Below are 24777 nucleotides of genomic sequence, written 5' to 3'. Positions count from 1 at the left end.
CTACTGGGATCTAAATCCTCTTAAGCAAAATAGCTTGGGCCAAAACTGCCCTTACTCCAGTAGTTGCCTAGCAGGTGCCCATTGATCAGAGAGATCTGAATTGGTTTAAGGCAGAATTTCTACTCCATCTGGAAATCCCACCTTGGAGGGCTGCTGGCCAATCAAAGGACTGAATTCACTTGGTGCTATCTGTCTCAGTATCTATACCTGATCTATGTCACTGCTGGAACTACAATAGTGTCCTATACCTGAGAAGCTGGAATGAGAGTAAAAGACAGGGGAGCATATTGCTGGAGACAGCCTAGAATGTCTCAGTTAGGGGACGGGTGGAGCTGAAAGCTAGCATAGATCAGCAAGTGGAGGGAAGAGATCTAAGTGAGGCACAGAAATGACCTGGATGAGGCCAGGTCCCTGAAAAAACTTCTAAGAGCTACCATGCTCCCTTGCTTGTCAAGAGCCTGCGCTGTAAATATTGCCCAGCTGGATGGGGTCTCTCAGGCTGCATGTTATATTAAGTGGCTGTTATGTTGCTTACACTTAAGAACATAACCATAAGGAGCAGAGGTAGGCCATTCAGCTCACTGACTCACCATTCAATGAGATTATGGCTTATTTGATAGTCCTCAACTCCACTTTCCTGCCTTTTTCTAAAAGATCTTGATTCCCTTACTGATTAAAAATGTTTACTATAGCCTTAAAAACAATTAAAAACCCAATCTCAACAACTTTCTGTGGTAAATAATTCCACAGATTCACAACTCTCTGAGAGATGAAATTCCTCCTCATTTTTATCTTCAATGTGCAACCTCTTATTCTGAAATTATGCTCCCTGGGGCTAGACTTTTCCAGGTAAAACTGTGGTGGAGACAGGGGTTGGTGAGTATGGATCAGAGTCAACACCAATGGTATTTTATGAGTCCCCTCCTCATCTACATACCATTTGTCAGGGTTTGTAAAATCTCAATTTTGATTATAGGCTGTAATCAGCACAGACACTCAACATATATATCCAGCTCCCAGAAGTTAAAGTAGTATCTAACCTAACGCACTATTTAGAATCATTATCTTAAACAGAACAATACTGTCCAGGAATTATCCCAGTTGTACATATTTACTTCTTTGTCTGGTTGTTATTGAGCACAGCACAAAGTAACCACGGAATATATTACATATAGCAGTTACTTACCATTCATATAACAGACATCAAGGACTGCATTTTTCTCTGATCCCATAACCCGCAGAAGTATAATTAGACTAGGTTTTTGGCCATTGGTGTCCCAACTGTAGTTTTCAGTTTGGGTTAATTAAAAAATAGCAGATGAACTGAATTATTGAAAATGACTCTAGGATTTTGCCTTTTTGGCAGTGGGAATTATCAAGGTGATAATTATGCAAGATTTAAATGCCTTCAGCTTTCAGGATTCTTAATAATTTTGCTACAAAAACTGGAAATGAACTGTTAGTACACTGCCAGGCATGTCTGCTTTAGGGCTCAGAGCTGCTCTCTTCACACATGGGTCATGATAAAGTGTTCCTGCAGAAGGTCATGAGGATGAATACAAAGATACCGTGAACCATGAAGTAAGAAGTAGCAGCAGAGACATAGAAGAGGATTGCTGGGGTAATCAGTGCCAAACTCAATATTTGCTATACAGTCATAAATTGTGGCAAAATAGTTTGCTAATTGTAGCAGACCAGTCAAGGAGAGAGAAGCTAGCTGCTTATCCTAAGAATATACCAAAGTAGCCCAGAATTGCTGTAGAGTTCTCCTGAACTGCTGTCATAACTTGAACAAGAAATTAACAGTACTTTTGGAAAAACAGCATAAACACCTAAAAATGACCTTCTCACTTAGAATTATTTCCAAATTAGAGTTCATAAATAGCGTCCATTCATTCTGAGGTAAAGTGTTTGAAGACCTTTGAACTATGAGGCTATTCAGTCAATAAAATAAATTCCGGAATCTGGGAGACATTTGGAGGAGTGAAAAATCACAACCTGTCAAAATGAGGAAGCGCACTGGGTCTTCTAGGAATTTTGCACCTGATTGGTTGGCCATAGGTTTTTGACTGGTATTAGGATCCAGGAAGTGGAATTGTCAGCCATCAAGTGTAACTGGCCAATCCGAGGTCAGCAGCTTCAGATCTTGGCAGCATCATAGAGGAAGCTTTAGCTATTGCTGGTATAACACCCCATTATCTCCTAGGGTGATGGACTGATGATAGAAAAGGAACTCTGTGTGTGTGTGCGCGCGTTGTGGGGAGGGAGGTCAGTTTCTGTATTGTGGCTAGAATTCTGAGAGTGTGGAAATACACCAATCAGCCCATTGAGTCTGCACTGACCTTCTGAGCAGCACCTCACTTGTAAGGAGGGTGTTCGGACTGAAATGCAACCATGTAAAAACCTGGTCTGCTATCGTCATGTAACTGAGACTCACACTGGAGGCAGTCATTTTACTGAGAATCAAAGAATTCATTCCGCCAAGACAACAGCTGTTTGCTGTGCTCATCACATAGCATCATTATATAATTTCAACATTGCTTTCATTTTTGGATTGCCATGTTGAGCACTTCACGGAAATTTGTGAAGGTCACGATGATGAATGATCCATATGTGTCTATCTGTCACTTTATGTTGACCTGATGGTGTCCTTCTGCAATTATCATTCACAAATCATGTCTCATCTATTAATCTGACTGAACTAACCAATTGTAACTTAAGAAATAGAAGCAGGAGTAAGCCATTTAGTCCTTCAAGCCTGGTCTGTCATATTATAATATCATGGTTGATATGCTCCAGGCCTCAACTCCTCATAGCCCACAATTCTTTGATATTTCAAAAGTGTATCCACCTTCTCTTTCAGTACTTCCTGCGATCTAGCCTCTACAACTGTTGGGTGAAGAATTCCGGACATTCACTACTTTTTGGAAGAAAGAATTCCCACATATCTGTTTTAAGTGACTGTCCCCTTATTTTGTAACTATGTCCCATAGTTTGAGATTCCTCCACCGAGTGGAAGCATCTTCTCAACATCTATGCTGTCAAACCCGTTCATAATATTGTATGTTTTAATAAGATCACTCTTCATGCTTCTAAAATATAATGAGTATAGGATTAACCTGTTTAACTATTTTTCCTTTCACTCCAGCAATCCGCCAAGTGAATCTCATTTGAACTGCCTCCAATGCTAATGTATCCTTTCTTGAATATAGGGATTAAGGCTGTACTCAGCATTCCAGGAGCATGGGTTTACTCAACTTCCTGAAACTTACCATTGAAAGCAAAATAAAAGCACAATGACAGTTGCTGGGGCTGACTAAAACCCATGTAATTAGTTTAATAAATACTTAGACTTCACCACTTTTTTTTAATATCATTGTGCAAAAGGATTTCATAGAAGCATAGAATCCCTAGAGTGTGGAAACAGGTTATCCAGCCAATCAAGTTCACACTGCCAACTAGCCATGAAACGACACGACCAGCTATCCTTAGTAGCCACACACGCAGATGACACGAACATGAGTTCGACTGGGACAACAATACTATTATAGGGCAAGCCAAACAGAGAACAGCCAGGGAATTCCAAGAGGCATGGCACTCATCCACAGATTCTAACAACACATCGACCTGAACCCAATATACCGGCCACTGCAGCGGACAGCTAGAACTGACAAAATACTATAAATGCTGGAGGAAAGATCACAGAAGCGCTTCACAGGAGGCTCCCAAGCACTGAGGATGTCACCTAGACAGGGGACGAAATGTCTGCAACACAAATTCCCAGCTCGGCGAACAGAACCACAACAACTCTAGATTATACCAGTATATCAATATCTGGAGCACATGCAGGGGACATTCTTTCTGACTCCTACCCACCTTCAATACCACTTACACAAAATAATTTAGTAACAACTAACCAATCCAGCATATAGCCCCTTTAATCCTAACAAGTCATGTATTCCTATTGTGATGAAGGCGTATAATATATCTATGTTATCATTTTTGGAAACTGGATTACAAATTAGAGGCTAGTGGGCATTGGTTTTTGTGAATGGTTTTCTTTCAAAAATAATAACAAGGTCAGAGAGTCCTTCCAGATCCAGATTCAAATCCAGCATTTGTGATTAAAGCAGGTGACTGCAAACCTTTTTGAATGGAAAGATGTTTAGATGTTTATACTGTTGGATTAGCGAAGTTAAAGTAAACACTTAAAGTTTTATTTTCAGTTCAGAAGAAGCTAGATTTGAGTAAGTTTTTCCAATTCAGTCTAGAAAAACCAGAGTTGAGTTCAGAAGCTAATTTATTTTCACTCTTAGAAAGAGTTCACAGCAGTTCAGAGAACTAGTCATCTCAGCAGAACAGTTTAATATGTGAAACTTCCAAAGCAGGAAAGTTTGGTCAGAAATCTGTACATTATTACAACTGAGAAAAGTTCGGCTCTTAGCTTTGGGAAAAGTTCATGTTGGCAGATTTGAAAGGAACTCATTGAATCATCTCAATAGTCTGAGGTAAAGAAACTTGAAAGCATCAGGAAGCAGAACCCTAAAAAGTTGAGACAGGGAGGTAATTTTTCTGGACTTGAGGTTCTATAATGGGTCATGTTAGAAATAGGTTGAAACTTTGTGTTGCATGTTTGAAAATCATTTTAACTTTCATCCATATTTTTCTGATTTTTTTGTAATACATTTTGTCCTATTGTTAAAGAAAATGTGCAGCCTTATGTAAACATATTTCAGCAATTAACTACCATGTTAACTAACTAAACAAAACAAAAAAAAATCATCTATTCAAGGCAGGATTTACTCTTGGATTTGACTTGTCCAGCAGTACCATCAACTGGGATCATAACACATATAAAGAAGGAAACCTTCCATCCAGCAACCAAGAAAGAGCTAGTTGGGAAAATATTGTATGCTAATAAAATTTATGTAATTCTATGGAGATTAGAAATTCCACAGCATAAAACATTTTCAGACCCATGTGCAAACATATGCAGAATTACAAAGTTTAATTCTTTTTTTTCTTACTGCTCCTATATGTTGCGATATCTGTGATTTTAGCAGAGGTGGAAATAAGTAACTCATTCCTCTGATTAGACTGCTTGTAACTAGCAACTTCATAAATTAGAAGTTTATCAGGGTTTTGCCAAAGATTTCACCTCCTACATCCATGCAGGTTCAACAAGCTCAACCACTAGGACATGAGACAGTATGTCTTCTACTGATTGAGGGCAGATAACAGATAAGAAGTATTTGCCTTAAGGCAACATGGAAGAGAACAAAATGAAAAAAACCTGAAAGAACTGCAGTTGCTGGAAATCAGAAACAGAAACAGAAGTTGGTGGAAACACTCAGCAGATTTGGTAGTTTCTGTAGAGAGAAATAAGAGTTAATATTTTGGTTCCAATGACCTTTTTACAGAAATCAATGTATGGAAGAGAACGAACTGTTTGTAGAAGGAGAACAAAATTAATAGGATCTTTTTGTTTTTATCTGCCTGATTCCACCACTGCAAAATCTCTAACTCTAACATCTCCATTAAATTGTTCCTGGATTTCATCTATTTTAACAGATATAGTCAGTTTTTCACAAGATATTTGCATTTCTATTTTCACATAGAAAACAGCCTTTGAATTTCCATTGTACACTCAACATAACTTCAAATTCCTTATTACGATTTGGGCTCTAAAACTATAAGTTATATTAAACAGTGGTCCAAACATATATGAACATATATTGTTGTGCTCTGAGCATTTTGTAATAACCATAGAATCTAAATCGTTTGGAACGCAAACCATTTCCAAATTGAAAAAGCTTTTGAGTGGCATGAAATAGAGCAAAGGCAGATGTGATCTAGTGTAGCTGCCAAGATCACAGCCTGCAAAACTTTTCAACCAGTAGTTATCGCTACAGGGAATTAGATGCAATCAATCCAAAGGCAATGTGCCTTTGATCCAGACCCATAGCTGTTTTTATGCAGCTGCATGATTAGGATTGAATCAGTGAGCGAACTCCCTGCATCTACATGACTAAATTTGATTCTTTTATCTTTGTCGAAAGAAATTATGGAAATAAGATAGTTTTGTGCTATCCAGATAGTACAAAACATTTAACGTCTGGCTTATATAGTATCGTGCACAGGTCAACATCCTTCTGCACCCAAGTTTGAAACCAATGAACATGAATGACAAGCAAACATGGAATTTCAAGACACAGAAACATTCTCATTCAGTACAGGCTCCAAACACTCAACAAAATACCAAATGAAATGCAGTTTAGCAAACTTCATGTAGTCTCCATTTTTGCCACGATGATAAAGGAGATTATTTCAGTAAACACATCAAACTGTTTCTTAGATTCCAAGAAAAATAAACAGTTATGTAAAGTTATTTGTATATTGTGTTCATTTTTGTCATCTCCTGACTGGAGTTCATGGTTCTGGAATAGTGGTGCTGGAAGAGCACAGCAGTTCAGGCAGCATCCGAGGAGCAGTAAAATCGACGTTTCGGACAAAAGCCCTTCATCAGGAATACAGGCAGAGAGCCTGAAGGGTGGAGAGATAAGTGAGAGGAGGGTGGGGGTGGGGAGAAAGTAGCATAGATTACAATAGGTGGAGGAGGGGATGAAGGTGATAGGTCGATGGGGAGGGTGGAGTGGATAGGTGGAAAAGAAGATAGGCAGGTAGGACAAGTCATGGGGACAGTGATGAGCTGGAAGTTTGGAATTGGGGTGAGGTGGAGGAAGGGGAAATGAGGAAACTGTTGAAGTCCACATTGTTACCTGCTTTAGCAAACTGAACAACTTTCATTGAAGCTGCTTTGGCAGCCGTATGAGAGTTGTACACTGTGAGCTTGCAATTCCAGTATGCCACTAAATGCAATATAAAATTAGCTTAAAAAGATAGAAACATACTAGTAAGAGTAGGCTATTCAGTCTCACAGGCCGCCTGTTCCAATCTGGATGATAGCTGATAATCTACTTCAATATCATTTTTGTATGCTGTCTGCATATCCCTTGATGACATTAGTTTCTACAAATTTATCAATCTCTGCCTTGAAAATATTCAATGACTGAGCTTCTACAGCCTACTAGAGTAGAGAATTCCAAAGATTCACTACCTTCTGAGTGAAGAAATTTCTCATTACCTTAGACAAAAAAGGCTTGCCCCTTATTGTGATAGACGAAAGTGAGTACTGTAGATGCTGGAGATTAGAGTCAAGAATGTGGTGCTGGAAAAGCACAGCAGGTCAGGCAGCATCCGAAAAACAGGCAAAGCCCTTCATCAGGAAATTCCTTGACCTTTACTTTGGTAATGTATTCCTCGGTTCTAGATCTATTCAGCCAGGGGAAACATTAGTTCTGCAAAACATCCTGTTGAGTCCTTTAAGAATTTTGCAATTTCAATGACACCATCTCCTATTCTTCTAATCTCTAGAGAATACAGGTCCAATCTCTCTAAATAAAAGTAAAGTTTAGGTGCTGGAGATCTGAAGTAAAGCAGAAAGCACTGGAGAAACTCAACAGGTCTTGTACTATCTGTTGAAAAGGAAACAGAGGTAAGTTTTTAAATCTAATTACCTTTTTTATGGAACTCAAAACTCTTCCTAAACCTTTCTTGGCTAAATCTGAGTTGCGTCAAGTTTGTTGGAGCATTCTTTGTCACAAGGCCAAGAGAGATTTCTTGTTATGTTACCAAACTCATGTCACTAATTACCTACTGTGCCCTTGTGGAATCCCTTATGTCCGATATCTGCCGTAACTTGCCATGTGTCATATGTAGGACAAATGCATGGCCAATGAAGTATAATGTGGACAAATGTAAGTTTATCCACTTTGGGAGCAAAAACAGGAAGGCTGATTATTATGTGAATGGTGATAGATTGGGAGAGGTGAGTTGCAAGAAGACCTTGGTGTCCTTGTACATCAGTTGCTGAAAGTAGGTTGCATGCAGGTGAAGCAGGTGGTGAAGAGGACAAATGATATGTTGGCTTTCATAGCCAGAGGATTCAAGCATAGAAGCCAGGATGTCTTGCTGAAATTGTATATGGTCTTGGTGAGACCATATCTGGAATATTGAGTGCAGTATTGGTCTCCTTATCGGAGGAAGGATGGAGAGAGTGCAATGAAGACTTACCAGACTGATTCCTGGAATGACAGGACTGATATTTGAAGAGAGACTTAATTGATTTGGAGTAGAATTTAGATGAATGATGGGGAAAACTCATAAATATTATAAACTTTCAACAGGAACAGGAGGATGTACCCGATGACTGGTAAGTCCAGAACCAGGGTCACAGTCTAAGAATATAGAGTAGGCAATTTAGGACAGGGGTGAGAAATTTATTCACCCAGACAGTTGTGAGCCTGTCGAATTTGTTGCCACAGAAAGCAGTAGAGACCTAAACATTGAATGCTTTCAAAAAGGAATTAGACATAGATTTTGGGGCTAAAGGCATCAAAGGGTATGAAGAGAAAGCAAGATCAGGGTACCAAGCTGGATGATCGGCCAGAATCATATTGAATGGCAGAGCAGGGTCAAAGGGCCAAATGGCCTGTTTCTGCCCATTCCAATATTTTTGTGTCTGTTTTCCACCCCACTCTACCATGCACCATTTCCTGAATAACTAGCCACTCTCAACTGCTTTCAGGCAAGCATCCCTAATGAAAGGGCACAATTCACCTGGAGAAGTGCTGACATCGGGCAGCTGATCTTCTCATTGAGGACTGAGAAGAGATGACAGAGAAGGGGAAGTTGACACCACAGTTCTCTGATATAGATCTGGATACCTTTATTGATGAGGTATTGAAAGGAAGGGATATCCTCTTCCCAGAGAAGCATCTGAGAAAACCATGACAACACACCATGACAGCCTGAATGGAGATCACCACCCAATTAATACCATCTTCAGGGAGTGGAGGGATGTAGTGTTGCACGAAATGACCCTGCCACAATAACTGCTTAGACCAGACCTGCATGTAGAGAATCATGTCCCAGCAATAGAGTAAGTAACACTTATTGTTGCATTGAAATGCTGCTATCAAGCAAATGGTCAGTGAAATGCATCAGGCATCACTTGTAATCCATGGCTACAATTCATTCTGCCTTTTATGGCCATGGAGGTGTAGCCAGTGTCCCGACTACATTAACAGAGAGCTGCCTGTCTTTCATCTCTGTAGGTGACGCTGTCAGAGCCCAGAGCAGGTTTCAACAACAACGTCTCATGCACAGTGTATCTGCTCTGATATGGAAATGTCAGTGACTTTGATAGACAACAAGAAGTTTGGAATTGAAGGTTGCCCAGGACCTCACACAGACTGTTGTGCAAATAGCAGTGTTAAAAACATTGAGAGGACCCTGTGGTCTTAACAATAAGGGACTTCATGAAAATGCAAAGGCAGAAGCAGACAAGCATGCGATGCGCAGGCCTTCATTGATCAGAAGCTGGAGCAATGCAGGTAGTCCAGCCACTGTATGTCTGTCTCCATGAACAGGTTAAGGGCTAACATGGAGAGTTAGGCACAGCTCCCTCTTGGATGCTGGAGGCTCAAGCCCATCTGCCATCTACCACCATAGGCACTGATCCTCAGGTCTGAAGGCGGGGTGAGAGTAGTGCAGGGAGCCTTGACCTTATTCCAGATGCCGCATCCTCACAAGGAGGCACCCAGTGAGAGGAGGAAGGACGCACACATCCCTCTACTCAGGATACTGCAGAGATAGCAGGTTCCTTCAGTACCCTTCTGATGCATGGGAGTTCAGGCTGAGAGGGGAGACCATATGCCTGACCTATCCAGGCCCCTTCTCTCTACCCAGATCAGTGCAGGGTAGTGGGAGGGAGAGGAGGAAGGTTTACTGAGGATGTAGGAGCCACAGTTGACAGTTCTGCAAAGATTTGTTCTGTTCATACAAGCTTGTTTTCCATGATTCATCTAGAAGTTTGGGCAGGGCTTAGATACATTGTTGTATCCTATGATATCATTCCTTGGGTAGTAATGAGGCACAGGGGTCTATGATGAGCACCCATTGCATCATGTGGGAGCAGGGAAAGCAATGCAAAAACATGGCACTGGCTAAATAAAACAGTAAAGGTGCCCAACTATCACTTACAAAGGAAATTAAGGATAGTATTAGACAGAAAGAAGAAACACATACAATTGCCAGAGAAAAAGTGTCAAGTCTGAGGATTGGTAGCAGAAAAAGACAAAAAGTTTGATCAAGAGGTAGAAAATAGAGTATAAGTGTATAATTGCAAAGAACACAGAAATTATAAAAACTTCTATTAATATACAAAGAGATAAAGATTAAGAAAGATAAAGTTCTCAAGAGTCAGAAGGTGCGGAAATTATGAGGAACAAAAAAGTGGTCAAAATAATTGAATACATATTTTGGTCTTACCTCCACAAAAAAAATAGGACACAAATAACCTCCCAAAACCTTCAGGGAACCAAGGGTCAAATGACCAGATGGAATTATAGGAAATAAACATTAGTAAGGAAATGGTGCTGGGAAATTAATGGGGATAAATCTGACAAATCACCAAGGTCAGATATTCTGTATCCAACAGCAGTAAAGGAAGTGGTCCTGGAAATATTCAGCATTGGTAGTCATCTTCCAAACCTCTATAGACTCTGGAGCAGTTCCTTCATATTGAAAGGTGACACATGTCACCCTACTATGTACATTGGGACATAGGAACAGGAATAAGCCATTCAACTTCTTGAGCGCTCCACCATTCAATAAGATTATGGCTGATCTGTGGTCTAACTTTATTAACCAACTTTGGCCTCTATCCCTTAATACATTTGCTTAACAAAAAAAACTACCTCAGATTTAAAATTAACAACTTATCCTGCATCCACTGCTGTTTGTGGGAGGCAGCTCCAAACATCTAACACCCTTTGAATAAAGAATGTTTATTAACATCTTTCCTGAAGGATCTAACACTAATTCTCAGACTATGCCTCCTAGTTCTAGAATCCCCAACCAGTGGAAATAGCTTATCTTTATCTTCCCTATCTTTCCTGGTAATATCTTGAAGACTTTGATCAGATCACCACTTAACCGTCTAAATTCTGGAGAAAATGTGCCTAATTTGTGTAATCCTTCCTCATAACTTAAGCCCTAAAGTCCAGGTAGCATTCTTGTAAATCTACATTGTAATGTCTTCAAGACCAATATATGCTTCCAAAGATGTGGTGCCTAGATCTGCTCACAGTATTCCAAGTGTGGTCCAACCAGGGTTTTGTATAACTACAGCATAACTTCTGCATCCCTGTACTCCAGTCTGCTAAATATATGAAAGCCAGCACTCCATTTCTAGATTACTTTCTGTACCTGAGGTCTATGCACCTGAAATTTTTTGTCATCAACAAATTTGGATATATGACTTTCTATGTTATTATCCAAGTCACTAATAAATAACGTGAAATAATTGAGGCTCTAACATAGATCCATGCGGAGAGAATTACAGACCAGTTAGCCTGACATCAGTGGCATGGAAAATGCTGGAGTCTTTTATAAAAGTCTTGATAACAGAATATTTGTAAAGCATTAACAGGATTGGACAAAGCCAGCAAGAGTTTATGAAAGGCAAATGATGTTTTATCAATCCACTGGAGCTATTAAGGAATAGCTAGTAGGATAAATAAACAAGAACTAGTGGATATGAAGTATTTGAAGTTTCCAAAAGCTTTTGGAAAGCTCTCCCCTTAGAAGTCAGTGGACAAAGTAAAAACACATGGGTTACGGATTAATATAGTAGCATCGATCAATAATTGGTTGACAGACAGGAAACAGAGAATGGGAATAAATGAACCTATAAATGGATCCCAACTATAAACGAAATATATAAATTATCTTGATGAGGGAACCAAATGAATAATTTCCACAGTTTCGCTGATGACACAAAACTGGACAGGATTGTGAGTTCTGAAGAGGATACTAGGTGGCTTCAATATCAGTTAGATAGGTTGAGTGAGTGGGCAAACACACAGCAGATGCAGGACAATATGGCTAAATGTGAAGATATATACAATCTTGTGAAAATCAGACCAGAAGGATATTGTTTCAATGGTAACATTTTGAGAATTGTGGATGTACAAAGGTTTTTGGATCAATGAAAGTACACTGGCAAGTGCAGCAATAAAATGGGATATTGGACTTCATTGCAAGAAGATTTAAATTCAGAAGCAGGGATACCTTATGGTAGTTACACAGGACCCTGGTGAGACTGCACCTGGAGCATTGGATGCAGTTTTGGTCTCCCTACCTAAGTATATATATATATGCCATAGAGTGAGTGCAGGGTGGCAGAATATAGGAGAGATCAGTGTGACTGGGCCTTTATTCAATACAGTTTAGAAAAATGAGAGGGGATCTGATTGAAATGTATAAAATTCTAACAGAGATGGATAGATGCAGAGAGGATGCTTTCCCTGATTGGGGAATCTAAAACTAAGGGATACAATCTCAAGATATGGAGTAGACCATTTACAGCTGAGACGAGGAAACATTTCTTTGCTCAAAGAGTAGTAAATCTGTGGAATTCTCGATCACAGAAGGCTGTGGAGACCAAGCTTTGAAATATATTCAACAAAGCGATATAAACAGTTTTACATTTTATTAGCACCAGGGGTAAAGGGAGAAAGCAGGAATATGACATTGAGATAGACGATCAGCCATGATTACATTGAGTGGCAGACCAGGCTTGAAGGGCTGAATGGCCAACTCCTACTCCTCATTTTCATATTTCTATGTTGACACAGTCTCTTTAACATTTAGTCTTAAGAGGCAGAGGACGATTATTAGGCGCACTATTTCTATTCTGGGGCAGCATTAAAGATAATACCTAATGGTGCTTTTACGCAGTTTGTGCACGGCCTCTTGTAGGGTTTACATGATATCACATTGAGGGATATTGGGGTAGAGGATTCAGGTTTCCATTTCCAACAACATAAGCAAACACTAAATTGGAAGTTCTAGTTTGTAAAAAGAGAATCTCTTCAAATACATTTATGTTCAAACTGCATATTTTTGGTGTACAAATTATCAGATGTGCCTGGGAAATTCCATCTCCACTCCTTTATCTAGAAAATTTCATCAGATTATGAGAATGATTCACAGTGCTAAACAGATACATTGGTGGATTCATATTTGAAGACAATCCAACTAGAGTTAAAGACAGTGATATTGCTGATTTAAATTACAATTGTTTTGCTAAGTTGCAGTTTGCCAATTTTTTTTATATGCTTTGGCTTTGTTATTTTTGCCCATTTATTGGAAGCTGCAAAGCCTGTTTTTTTTCTCTCTCCCATTGCATCTTCCATAAAGATACATTTGCTCCTTTCAGATTGTATTAATTGACACTCAAAACCTTCTAACCATAACTCAATTCTGCCCACCCAGTAAATTTCTCTGCTTTGATTTAACGACTTTGGAGAAGGGGTAATAAACCAAAAACAGTAATGATAAGCACTTTGTGGGTTGGCTGTTTCAAAATAAGATGGTAACAGGTCCAAGTCTTTACGTTGCCTTTCACTTCAATTTGTTTTCTATTGCAGAGAACAGAGGTTGCTCGATAGAATATTGTGTCATGGAATATATTACTTTTGGGGGGGGAATGAGAGGGAAAGAAATGACGTGGCTTGACTAGTAACAATACCTCCATCACAGAGCAGCATGAAGTTAAAGAGACCCAGACCATCTGTGCGAAGGCTTTCTAAAGGAGATCTTCTCCTGTGAGAATATTGAAAAATAATAGCGGAAGAAAGAGAAAAGAAAATGAGACGAATGACATGAGGCACTCGCATCCATATATAAAATTTAATAAATAAAGGATTAGTGCCACAGGACTAGAAAACTGCAAATTTAATTCCTATGTGAAGGAGCAAGAACTGTAACTGACTTTCCCCTAATTTCCTAACAAGGGAAACTGAAACAATAGCAGCATCCCAAATGTTGCACTAGGTACAACCAGGGATCAAAGCTGGCACTTTCTGACTTTCCATGGCTCAACTAATTACTGAATAAACTCCTTGACCATCCAGGGTAAACTCTGACAAGGAGTTTACTGCACTACTGTGTGCATAAAATTAGACTTGTGTTAGAGTGACATCCCTGACCAAATATGCAACAACAGGAACCAACAACAGGTACTTGAACATCTCTTTGCTAGGAACACAAGTTTAATTATTTTGAATTCAATAACTAATAATATATTCACTCAAAGACAACTTGGTGCAGTTATTTATGGTTGATGAAACAGTACCTTTCCATGCATAAGTAGGCGGATAGTAAGCATGATGTTCAGTCCCCCTTCAGCCACTTTGGAGTCTGATTTATTCATTCTGATGTTCGGAGGCACTCTGTTTTCACACAGAAATACTGGCACCCTGCAGAATGAAACGTTCAAAAATATGATAGCTGCTGCAATTTTTATATATTTTAAAAATTTAAGTAAGTCAGTTACAAATTCATTTGCTGCATGTGCCTTTGTCTGAAAAGATTTGTTATGCTACAATCTTGTGGAAATATTTAAATTAACATAGAAAACAGTTCACAAGAAATCTACATAGGAATTTGACAGCAATCATACTGTGGAAAACTTGACCTGTGAAAACAAATTTCTGTATTTGCTAGAAATAAACATAAATAGTTTCTTTTTCAGTATAGTTCTACAGCAGTTTTTGTGATAGAGAATCAATTCATTTCTCACACTTGAATGAATGAATTAATGATATTATCGTCATATATCCGGGAGGATACAGTGAAAATTGTTTTGTTACCGCAATCTAGTGCCACTTTGATTAACAAAAAAAAAGAAGAAATTACAGAAATATAGTTTATCTTCTTTTCAAATTGGGTCTCAAGCATGGCTCCAGAGCTTCTGCAAAGTTTCCGGGCACAAGAAAGTCTCACTCTGGATACAGCAATGACAATGCCAATGCCGCAGGAAACCCTGCTCAGCTGTTGCTGCCAAGAGCCCCCACTCTGGGCCTACCACAGCAAGGAATCCCTGCTCAGGGCACAGCCACTACTGCAACCAATGCCTTGCTGCCACTACCAAAGGTCTAGGCTGCAGGCCTACTGCAGCCAGGCATCCCAACTCCAGACATCACCATGAGTCCAGGCTCTGGGCCTACTGCTACCAGGAGTCCCCGCTCTGGGTGCTGCTGCTGCCAGGAGTCCCAATCCACACCTTTGATGCTGCAGCCACTATTTATGCAGCTTTTCAATTATGAAATATAGTGAACAAATACACCAAATTCTATTTTCTTATAATATGCAATGAAGACATGAATAAAAACATTTACAGCATTTTCATTGTACAAGTTGATGTATATGTGGGTGTTATACATTGAGATTTCATTCAAATATCAGAACTGAATCTAATGTTAAAACAAAATTACTAAAAAGAGGATAATTAGCAACACAATACAGCTGTATTAGAAAAAAAAACACCAAAAAGCTAAATTTCAACAACTTATATTACAGGAAAAAAAGGTTGCTGATTGGTTGGCCTGTCGACTCTGATTTGGTAAGGCATTGACAAAGAGAAAGCAATAGGAAACTATAAGCTCCTCAAGTTCCCAAGTAAATCAACAAATGCAAAAGACTTCAACATATTCTTTTTATTTACTGAGTATGTGTCCCTGAATGTGTGTGAAGCAACATGTTCAAGTCTTTTTCTTTTTTGAATTGCCCATTTGCTTGCAGAGCTTTCTCCTACAGTATACATCATGAAAAACTATTGAAGTTCCATACTACTAAATAACTGCACACCAAAAAATCTCTTCTGCTTGTAAGATTGATGCTTTTGCTTAGCTGCTTGCAAATAATGTATCAGTGCAAATAAAAATATTTGATCAGAAATAAAATGTTTATTAAAACATGTGCCAAAAGTTATAAATGATGCACTGCAAAATAGGGGGGTGGTAAAGATCTTTAAACCAAAATCAGTGCCCCTGCCAAAATTGATCAAACATAAACATTTGATCTCCATCCTCTCTGATTGATAATATAATGCTTTAATTCATGAATATTAGTGAAGAAGCATTTTCATTATAGCAGAGAAACTATTTTTGGCAGCCATCTCTGCTTTGACAAGTTGGCAGTGCTTTGTGTATTCCTGAAAGTTGAAGAAAAGATAGTGCAAGAACTGCCATTCCTTTTCCATCATGAAGGGGTAATAGAAAACACAAATCTTTGAAATAATCCACTAATGAGTGTCAAGCACACATTAGCAGATGTTTACTGCACAGTACATAAGTATCCTTTGTGAAGCATTAACAAAAGCATCAATAACTGCCCCTTCTATTCCAGTGAAACTAGAATGTAGGCATTGTGCCACCAACCACATGCTTTTATACAATTGCAGTGCAATTTAATTATCATTCCGCAGCTTGTTCCATTCAATCCAAGGCTTAATGCAGCCTTGTATTTAACTGCTGTGTTGATGTCTATGTGCCCCAGAATCATTTCCGTCTCTTGCCTCAGCATCTTTTCAAAAATGACTTTATTCATGAGAACTTTATTTAATCCAATAACATAGAGAAAAAAGGCACAAGTCTATGTTAGCTTGGCCTAAGTATTGTTGTGACACAAAGCTTAAACTGCTATTCTAGTTTCATGCAAGGAGGTAACATGCCTTTTGCAAGGAACACCTCTGGCTGTGCTTTCACTTGAAATGAATAGCACTTACTTGTGTTGGCAATTCTGGAAGTTCTTGTATACTGAATGGCATTTAGCTCATGCTGATGATACCAAATTGGGGGATACAGCTAACACTGAGGATGATTGCAAAATATTACAGGGATACATCAGGGCTTTTGCCAAAACATCGATTTTCCTGATCCTTGGATGCTGCCTGACCTGCTGTGCTTTTCCAGCACCACTCTAATCTAGATTCTGATCTCCAGCATCTGCAGTCCTCACTTTTGCCCTGTCAAGTTGATAAGTTACTAAACAAATGAACTTTGAAAAGAGATAAACATAAGATGTTGCATTTTGATAGAAAAAATAGAAACACCACACACCACCATAGAAAATAAGAAACTGAGGGGAACAGAAATAGAAACTGAATGAAGAAGAGATTTCTTCACTCAAGAAACTGATTAAAACAGAAAACTGATTGTTGTATCAAGTGGTTCAAATAAATAGCTTTTATGCTTTCAAAAGACACGTAAGGAAGAAAGGAACAAATGCTAATAGACTCAGCTGATGCAGGTAAAATGAAAGAAACCTATATGGAGTATAAACGCCAGCATAGGTTAGTTGGGCTGAATGGCCTACTTCTGTCCTATATATTCTATATAATGCTATGTAAGTTGATGTACAGACAGATATATCTATTTAAGTCAGAAAATATTTTGCAACAAAACAATTTTGCAAATAAATGAAAATAGTCTAAACATCAGAAGCACAAATTTTGTTTCCCGCATCCATCTGATTTTAAAACTGGATGTAATGATTATTGAGAGTATACAAACCAATTAATATTTTCATCAGCAGAACAGATTTTTACAGATGAATAAGTTAATTCTAAACTGCAACGAATAATTTTAGCAATCTAATAATTCTGAGAAGTTGCAGTGTTAATTGTTTCCTTACTCAGATTATGCAACATCTTTCTTGGCTTTTATACATTGTGTTTCGAGATGGACAACAATTCTGCAATTGCTTCATCGTGATATATCTGCAACATTGTTAAATGGGAGATCTGTAAAAGATGCCTTCAAAGTATGGACCACTGTCAAGCAAGGCTTATGTTTTACTCATTCATGTGATGTGGATTCACTGCATGGGCAAGCATTTACTGTCCATCCCCTGAAAAGGTAATGGTGTTCTGCCCTCTCAAATTACTGCAATCCATGTGCTGTAAGTAGACCCACAGTGCTATTCGTGAGAGAGTACCAGGATTTTGACCCATTGAGACTGAAGAAACATCAATACATTTCCAAGTCACTGGAGAGCCTAGGGCCAGAGGACATAGCCTCAGAATAAAGAGGAATCAACTGAAACTTGAGATGAGAAGGAATTTCTTCTCTCAGAAAGTTGAGAGTCTTTGGAACTCCTTACCACAGAAAGATGTGGGGGCAGAGTTCTTGTGTATATTTTGGGCTGGAATAGATAGATTCTTAGTCAGGAGAGGACTCAAAGGTTACAGGAAAAGAGCAGGAAAGTGAATATGTGGAATGGCGGATTAGCCGTGATCTTATTAAAGAGTGGAGCAGGCTCAACAGGCCAAACAGCCTATTCCTGTTCCTATTTCTTAAGTCTTATTATGGTCTCAGTCAGAATGATGAGTAGCTTGGAATGAAACTTGCAGGTGATGTTGCTCACATGTATCTGCTGTCCTTGTCCTTTCAGATGGTAGTGGCCATGGGTTTGGAAAATGTTGTTTCAGGATCTTTGCTGAATTTCTGATTACAGATGTGGTAGCAATCAAGCAGGCCACTTTGCCCTCCATAATGTCAAACCTCTTGAGTACATTACAGCTGTACTCATCCAGGCAAGTGGGGAGCATTCCATTGCATACCTGACTTGTGCTCTGCAGATGGTGGACAGCCAAGTGGGGAGTCAGGAGGTGATCTACTCACTACAGAATTCCAAGCCTCTGACCTACTCTTGTAACCATTGTATTTATATGGCAAGACCATTTCAATTTCTGATCAATGGTAACCTTCAGGACATTGAAAATGGGGGATTCACTGATGAAAATAGCCTTGAATGTCAAGGTACAATGGTTAGATTCTCTCGTATTAGAGATGGTCAATGCCTGACTTTTGACTTTGATTTAATTTGATTTATTGTAGTCACATGTACCTAAGTACAGTGAAAAGCTTGTGAATGTCACTTGCCACTTTTCAGCCCAAACTTGGATATTGTCCAATTCTTGTTGCATTTGAACATAGACTGCTTCAGCATCTGAAGACACATGAATAGTGCTGAATATTGTGGAATCATCGGCAAACATTCCCACTTTTGACTTTATGATGAGATGAAGCAGCTGAAGATGGTTCGGCCTAGAACACTTTGATATCGCATGGAGTGAATTGAATGGGATAAAGATTGGCATCTGTGATGCTGGGTACCAAGGTAAAATCGGTGTGTGGAGACAGAGGACATTGGTAGCGTGTCAAACAAGTTCCTTATATTTGTCTTTACTTTGGAGGATGTAGGTACTGAATTTGGGAAGAGGGACTGTGGGGTACTTGAACAATTTAACACAGAGTGAAGAGATATTGGTGGTTTTGGCTGGCTTCAAGTTGGACAAATCTCCAATACTGGATGAATTGTATCCGAGACTGCATGAGGGAAGAATTTACAAGGGCTCTGACTTTTTAATTTTTAATTCATCTCTTGGCACAGGGAGGTGCCAGATGACTCCAGGACAACAATGTAGTTCCATTTTTCAAGAAGGATAGTAGAGATAAATCCGGGAAATATAGACTAATGAGTCTCCAATCAATGGTAAGGAAACTACAGAACAACCTCAATTATCAGAACATCAATTATCCGAATTTCAGATTATCTGAACAAGATTTCAAGGTCCCTGTACATGCATTTCAATTGAAGTTGAAAAATTCTATTCCTCAACCATTTAATGCATCATTTTGTAGGTTTGAACAGGAATATAGATGCAAGCAAGCTTTAATAAATAAGTAACTTCAAACATATACTCGAGACGTGACATTAAAGTTCACACTTTTCGTTTCCATTGCTTTTTCCTCCGGTTATCCCGTGATGACTTTTTTCCAAAAAATAGGTAGTTCAAAATCTTTCAACTGACAAGAAAATTTAATGTAACATTTTTTGATGGAAGCGAGTAAATCATAGTGAGTTAGCTCACATGAAAATAAACAGGAGAAAAATTTGACAGGAGGAAACACGAGGAAAACATTACCCCTAAAAAAAATTGATGAGAGGATGGAAACTGAAGTCAGCAAAAAATTCTTCCCTCTATTTCATGTTCCCCCTGTATTTTGCACCTCTCTCTCTCTCTCTCTCTCTCAGGGATCGGCGGTCACTGAGGAGGGAGGGACAACACTTGGTTAATCGGAATGGCAGGCCAACACCAAACAGAAAGATGCTGGCTGCTGTCGAGGACTGGGATAAAACCAAGGAAAATATCAACGAAGATTTTCACAGACTTCAGTCAAACTCTAACCAAAAAGTGATTTTATTTGTCAAACATCATGTATGAAATACCCAGTATGGCTTCCATTGTTTACAATCAGATCAGTTATCCAACCAAAATACTCCCCACTCATCTTGTTCACCTCATCAAGGTTGTTCTGTACTGGGAAAAATTCTGAAAGAAAGAATTAATCTCTACCTTGAGAGATAAGGTTTGTAAGAGGGTTTATAAGAGTGAGGTAATGCTTAACAAATTTGATTGTATTTTTCAAGGAGGTGACCAAGTGTTTGGATGAGGATAGGGCATTTGAGATAGTTTATATAAATTTTAGGTCTTTGACAAGATTCCACAGGGGAAACTGATATAGAGATAAAAGCACATGGGATTCAGGGAAACTTGGCAAGTTGGATCCAAAATTGGCATAATGGTAGGAGACAGAGGGTATTGCTAGAAAGTTTGTATATTGGAGGCCAGTGTCCAATGATGTCCCACAGGGTCTGTCACTGATTGTAATATATAGAAGCAATATTGATAAAAATGTGGGGAAATGGAAGTAAGTTTGCAAATAATGCGAAGATTGGCTGGTGATTGATAATGAGGAAGGTGGTCTTAGATGACAGGAAGGCATAGACAGATTGGTCAGATAGGCAGATCAATGGTAGGTGGAAATTAACCTTACTAAGTGTGAGGTGATGGACTTCTTGGAGCAAGTAACAAGACAAGGGAGTACTCAATGAAGGGCAAGACAGTGGATGTTGAGAAGAATTGAGGGATCTTGAGGTGCTTGTCCACAGATCCCTGAGAGTGGCAGGACAGGTTGATAGAATAGTTAAGAAGGCAAGTGGAGCACCTTCCTTTATCAATCATGTAATAGGTAATAAGAGCAGGAAGGTTATGTTGGAGCTGTACTTTTGTTAGATCACAGCTGGAGTACTGTAAGCTGTTCTGGTCACCGCACGATAAGAGGAATCTGATTGCATTGAAGCAGGTTCAGAGAGTCAGGGAACTTCTAATCTGGCAGACATATCTTCTTTAAAAAGACGCATATTCACCAAATTTTTACATAGACAGGTGAAGTGGATGAAGTCAAGTTTATTGCCTCTAGAGGTAAGCCTGACGTGGCAACAGAGCAAGCAGTAAATCCAGCTAGCAGGCTAGAACATCTGCAATCCATTTACTGCAACAATGATCCAGTTATAATAATGAACGTTAGGCACGCAAATACATTTTTTCTTTATTCTTTCACAGGATGTAGGCAGCACTGGCAAGGCTAGCATTTGTTCTCTATCCTTTATAGCCCTTAACTGAGTTTCTTGTTCAGACATTTCATAGAATAGTTAAGAGTCAACAATATTACTGTGGGTCTGGAGTTAGATGTAGGTCAGACCAGGGAAGGATGGCAGATTTCCTCAGTTAAAGGACATTAGAGAACCAACAATTGATGGTTGATCTGGTTAAAATTTCTGAGATTAGCTTTATATTCAGTTTTATCAATTGAGTACAAATTCTATCAGCCGCCATGCTGGCAATTGTATCCACATTGTCCAGAGTAGGTCAGTTTAGGATATCTGGTCAGCACAGATAAGTTGGGCCAAAGGGTTTGTTTCCCTGCTGTATAACTCAATGACTCTATGACTTCATTGGCATGGACCACTGGATTACTATTTCACTGACATGTATTACAGCACCATTTCCCCTTCCTCACTCTTACCCACTTAGCACTCAATTCTGTGGAAGTATTTATGAGGCATTGGAGTTATTCACCTGGCTGGGAGCTTGTTTCATGAGTGCCAAGGGTATAACTGTGGGCCTGCATGCTTACCTATCTGGAGTCAAAATGTCCTTTGGATTCCTCAGACATTTTAACCTGGCAAGCCAATAAAAAAAATGCATAAATCCATATTCTTGTTTATCCTAATTATTGTAAGTCTAGAGTTGTTCGTACTTCCTTTTTAAAAAAAATTGCAGTTTATTGTGGTTATGCATTTGCTCAAGCCAGTATAGTGTTCAAAAAGTGGCTACAATATTATTTGAATATTAATGTAATTATCATTGTTGTTACCTCTTACCAACACATTAAGATGCATTATCTTTTATATAATATTGATTGCTTTCAGCTTTCAACTGTCTAACAAGTGAAATAAAATACCCATCCTTTTGTATGGGTTTTATTAAAATTGTTTATTATGGTTCCAAACATAATTTTCCTGTAAAGCTGCTCTATACTGTGTTCAAATATAGCTCCTAAAAGATTCCAAAAGTCGACTTTTTCGTGTGTGTGTGTGTGTGACTGAACAGTTGTGTCAGTAAAATTATGTTTTTTTTAATGGATGAACTGAAAAAACAGTACTGATCCTTGTGCTTAACCAAATGTATCCCTCATGCTGAACCAAAAACATGTAATGGGATTAGTTAAGTAATCAAAGTTATTAACTGTCAGTTAACAAAATAAAATATTGTAATGATCCATAAAGATCAAATAAAGTTGCAATAGCTTGGAAATCAGTCAAAATGACTTCCAAGAATGACTGAAGTTTTATTGTGACCATCAGCTAATAAGCTTATATTTATTATCTTATGATTTTTAAGTTACTGTCAAGCCTGAATTCTAATAAGAACAGTAGACAGCATCAAGCCAGAATACTGAACGCATTTGTTCTGAAACAGTAAACTGTGCCCAGTCAGGAAGGAGAGGTCACATCCAGAGTGAGACACAGCCCAAGTGAGTACATAGTTTAGAGAATTTAGAGGCAAAATGGAAAAGTGCAGAGGGGAAGAGATGCTGTTTGCTTGTTTTTTCTTTTGGCTCATTGTTTGTAAAGGTTTTTTTAAGATGGGATAAATTGAAGTCCGGGATCAAAAGAGCAACATCACAGATAAACAAAAAAAAATTGGTTGGTGATAGCTACTAATTTGATTATCTATTATTGGTTACTTTCAGACTGAAGTCAAATAGTTGAAATATTTACAAATTACAAACTAAAAGACCAACACGAAACTTTTAAAAAATCAAACTAAGAACTAAGTAAATAAAATATAGGTGCAGAGTCAGGCAACATGTTGTACCTGTATGATATGGGACCTGGTGGACTCCAAGGTCCATCATTGGGGCATGGTGGTTCAGTGGTTAGCACTGCTGCCTCACAGCACCAGAGACCTGGGTTCGATTCTAGCCTCAGGCATCTGTCTGTGTGGAGTGTGCACATTCTCCCCAAGTCTGCGTGGGTTTCCTCCCACAATGCAAAGATGTGCAGGCTAGGTTAATTGGCCATGCATTCAGGAATGTGTAGATTAGGTGTATTAGTCAGGGATAAATGTAGGGGAATGGGTCAGGGAGAATTATTCTTTGGAGGATTGGTGTGGACTTGTTGGGCCGAACGGCCTGTTTCCACAGTATAAGGATTCTATGATTCAATTGGTTCATTGTGACCACACCCGTAGCATGTGTTTGCTGGTTGAGGAACTCCAGCTCAGAGTTGATGAGCTGGAGTCTGAGCTTTGAACATGATGATGCATCAGGGACGGGGAGAGTTCCCTGAATTCTGTGTTTTGGAAAACAATTACACCGCTTAGATTACCTATCTCAAATTCAGTCAGTGGTCTGGGACAGGAGGCTGTGACTACAAGCGAGGTAGAGGGACCCAGGAGCTTGTGTTGAAGGAACCTCAGCCCTTGAGCTTGTCTAATAGGTTTGAGATTCATACTTCCTGTGTAGGGCTGTACAGAGGATGCGCAAACTGATCGTAGCATTGTTCATTTAAGGCAGAGATATATCGGATCTTGATTAGTAAGGGGATCGAGGAGTATGGGGAGAAGGCAGGAGACTAGGACTCAGAAACATATCAGTCATGATCATATGGCAGAGCAGACCCAATGGGCAGAAAGACCTAATTCTGATCCGATATCTTATGGGCTTATGGAAATGTCTGCACAGTTTTCTTTTCCAGTATATTGCTAGAAGTGAATCTATTAACTTGAAAGCAACATGAATTCAACTGGGACAACTCTACTATTATAGGACAAGCCAAACAGAGAACAGCCAGGGAATTCCTAGAGGCATGGCACTCATCCACAGATTCAATCAATAAGCACATCAACCTGGACCCAATATACCGGCCACTGCAGCGGACAGCTGGAACTGACAACCGGAAGCGGCAGATTCAAACCACTATAAATGTCGGAGAAAACATCACAGAAGCGCTTCACAGGAGGCTCCCAAGCACTGAGGATGTCACCTAGACAGGGGACAAAACGTCTGCAACACAAATTCCCAGCTCGGCGAACAGAACCACAACAAGCACCCGAGCTACAAATCTTCTCACAAACTTTGAACAGTTTATTTATTTCTAATTCTAATCTTTAATTCTAATTGAACAGATTCACTTTTTTGATTATTTTCTATATAATTCTTACAATCCCAATTCAGAATCAATAAAGGAAATGGGAAAACAGCATACAAAGGTTGTGCACTCCGGTTCAAGCATTCCTTTCTTGAAGCCTGACTTTGTGGTGATTCTTTTGCCTTTTCATCAGGATACCATACCCTTAATCTGAAGTCCAGAACTGTGCAATATGTCGATTCTTCCAAAATATGTCATACAGAAGAAGATAGGAAATAGGCGATCAGTCATCCATTTAGCATT

General features: G+C 39.1%; 1 protein-coding gene across 15 annotated transcripts in view; it reads right to left on the bottom strand.

Annotated features, from left to right (window-relative positions):
• Positions 1-24777, bottom strand: part of LOC140480572 (poly(rC)-binding protein 3) — a 295539-nt gene that overhangs the window by 64193 nt on the left and 206569 nt on the right. For 14 of the 15 annotated variants that reach the window (XM_072575588.1, XM_072575589.1, XM_072575587.1 and 11 more), the window contains one exon: positions 14264-14387. In XM_072575588.1, the coding sequence (XP_072431689.1) occupies positions 14264-14341 (78 nt within the window). In that variant the 5' untranslated portion in view covers positions 14342-14387. Of the gene's footprint in view, positions 1-13657; positions 13732-14263; positions 14388-24777 lie in introns of those variants that run through there. The other variant, XM_072575591.1, reaches the window with a different exon arrangement.

This window comes from Chiloscyllium punctatum, chromosome 8 (assembly GCF_047496795.1).
Source record: "Chiloscyllium punctatum isolate Juve2018m chromosome 8, sChiPun1.3, whole genome shotgun sequence".
NCBI lineage: Eukaryota > Metazoa > Chordata > Chondrichthyes > Orectolobiformes > Hemiscylliidae > Chiloscyllium > Chiloscyllium punctatum.
This window is presented reverse-complemented; position numbering and strand designations above follow the sequence as displayed.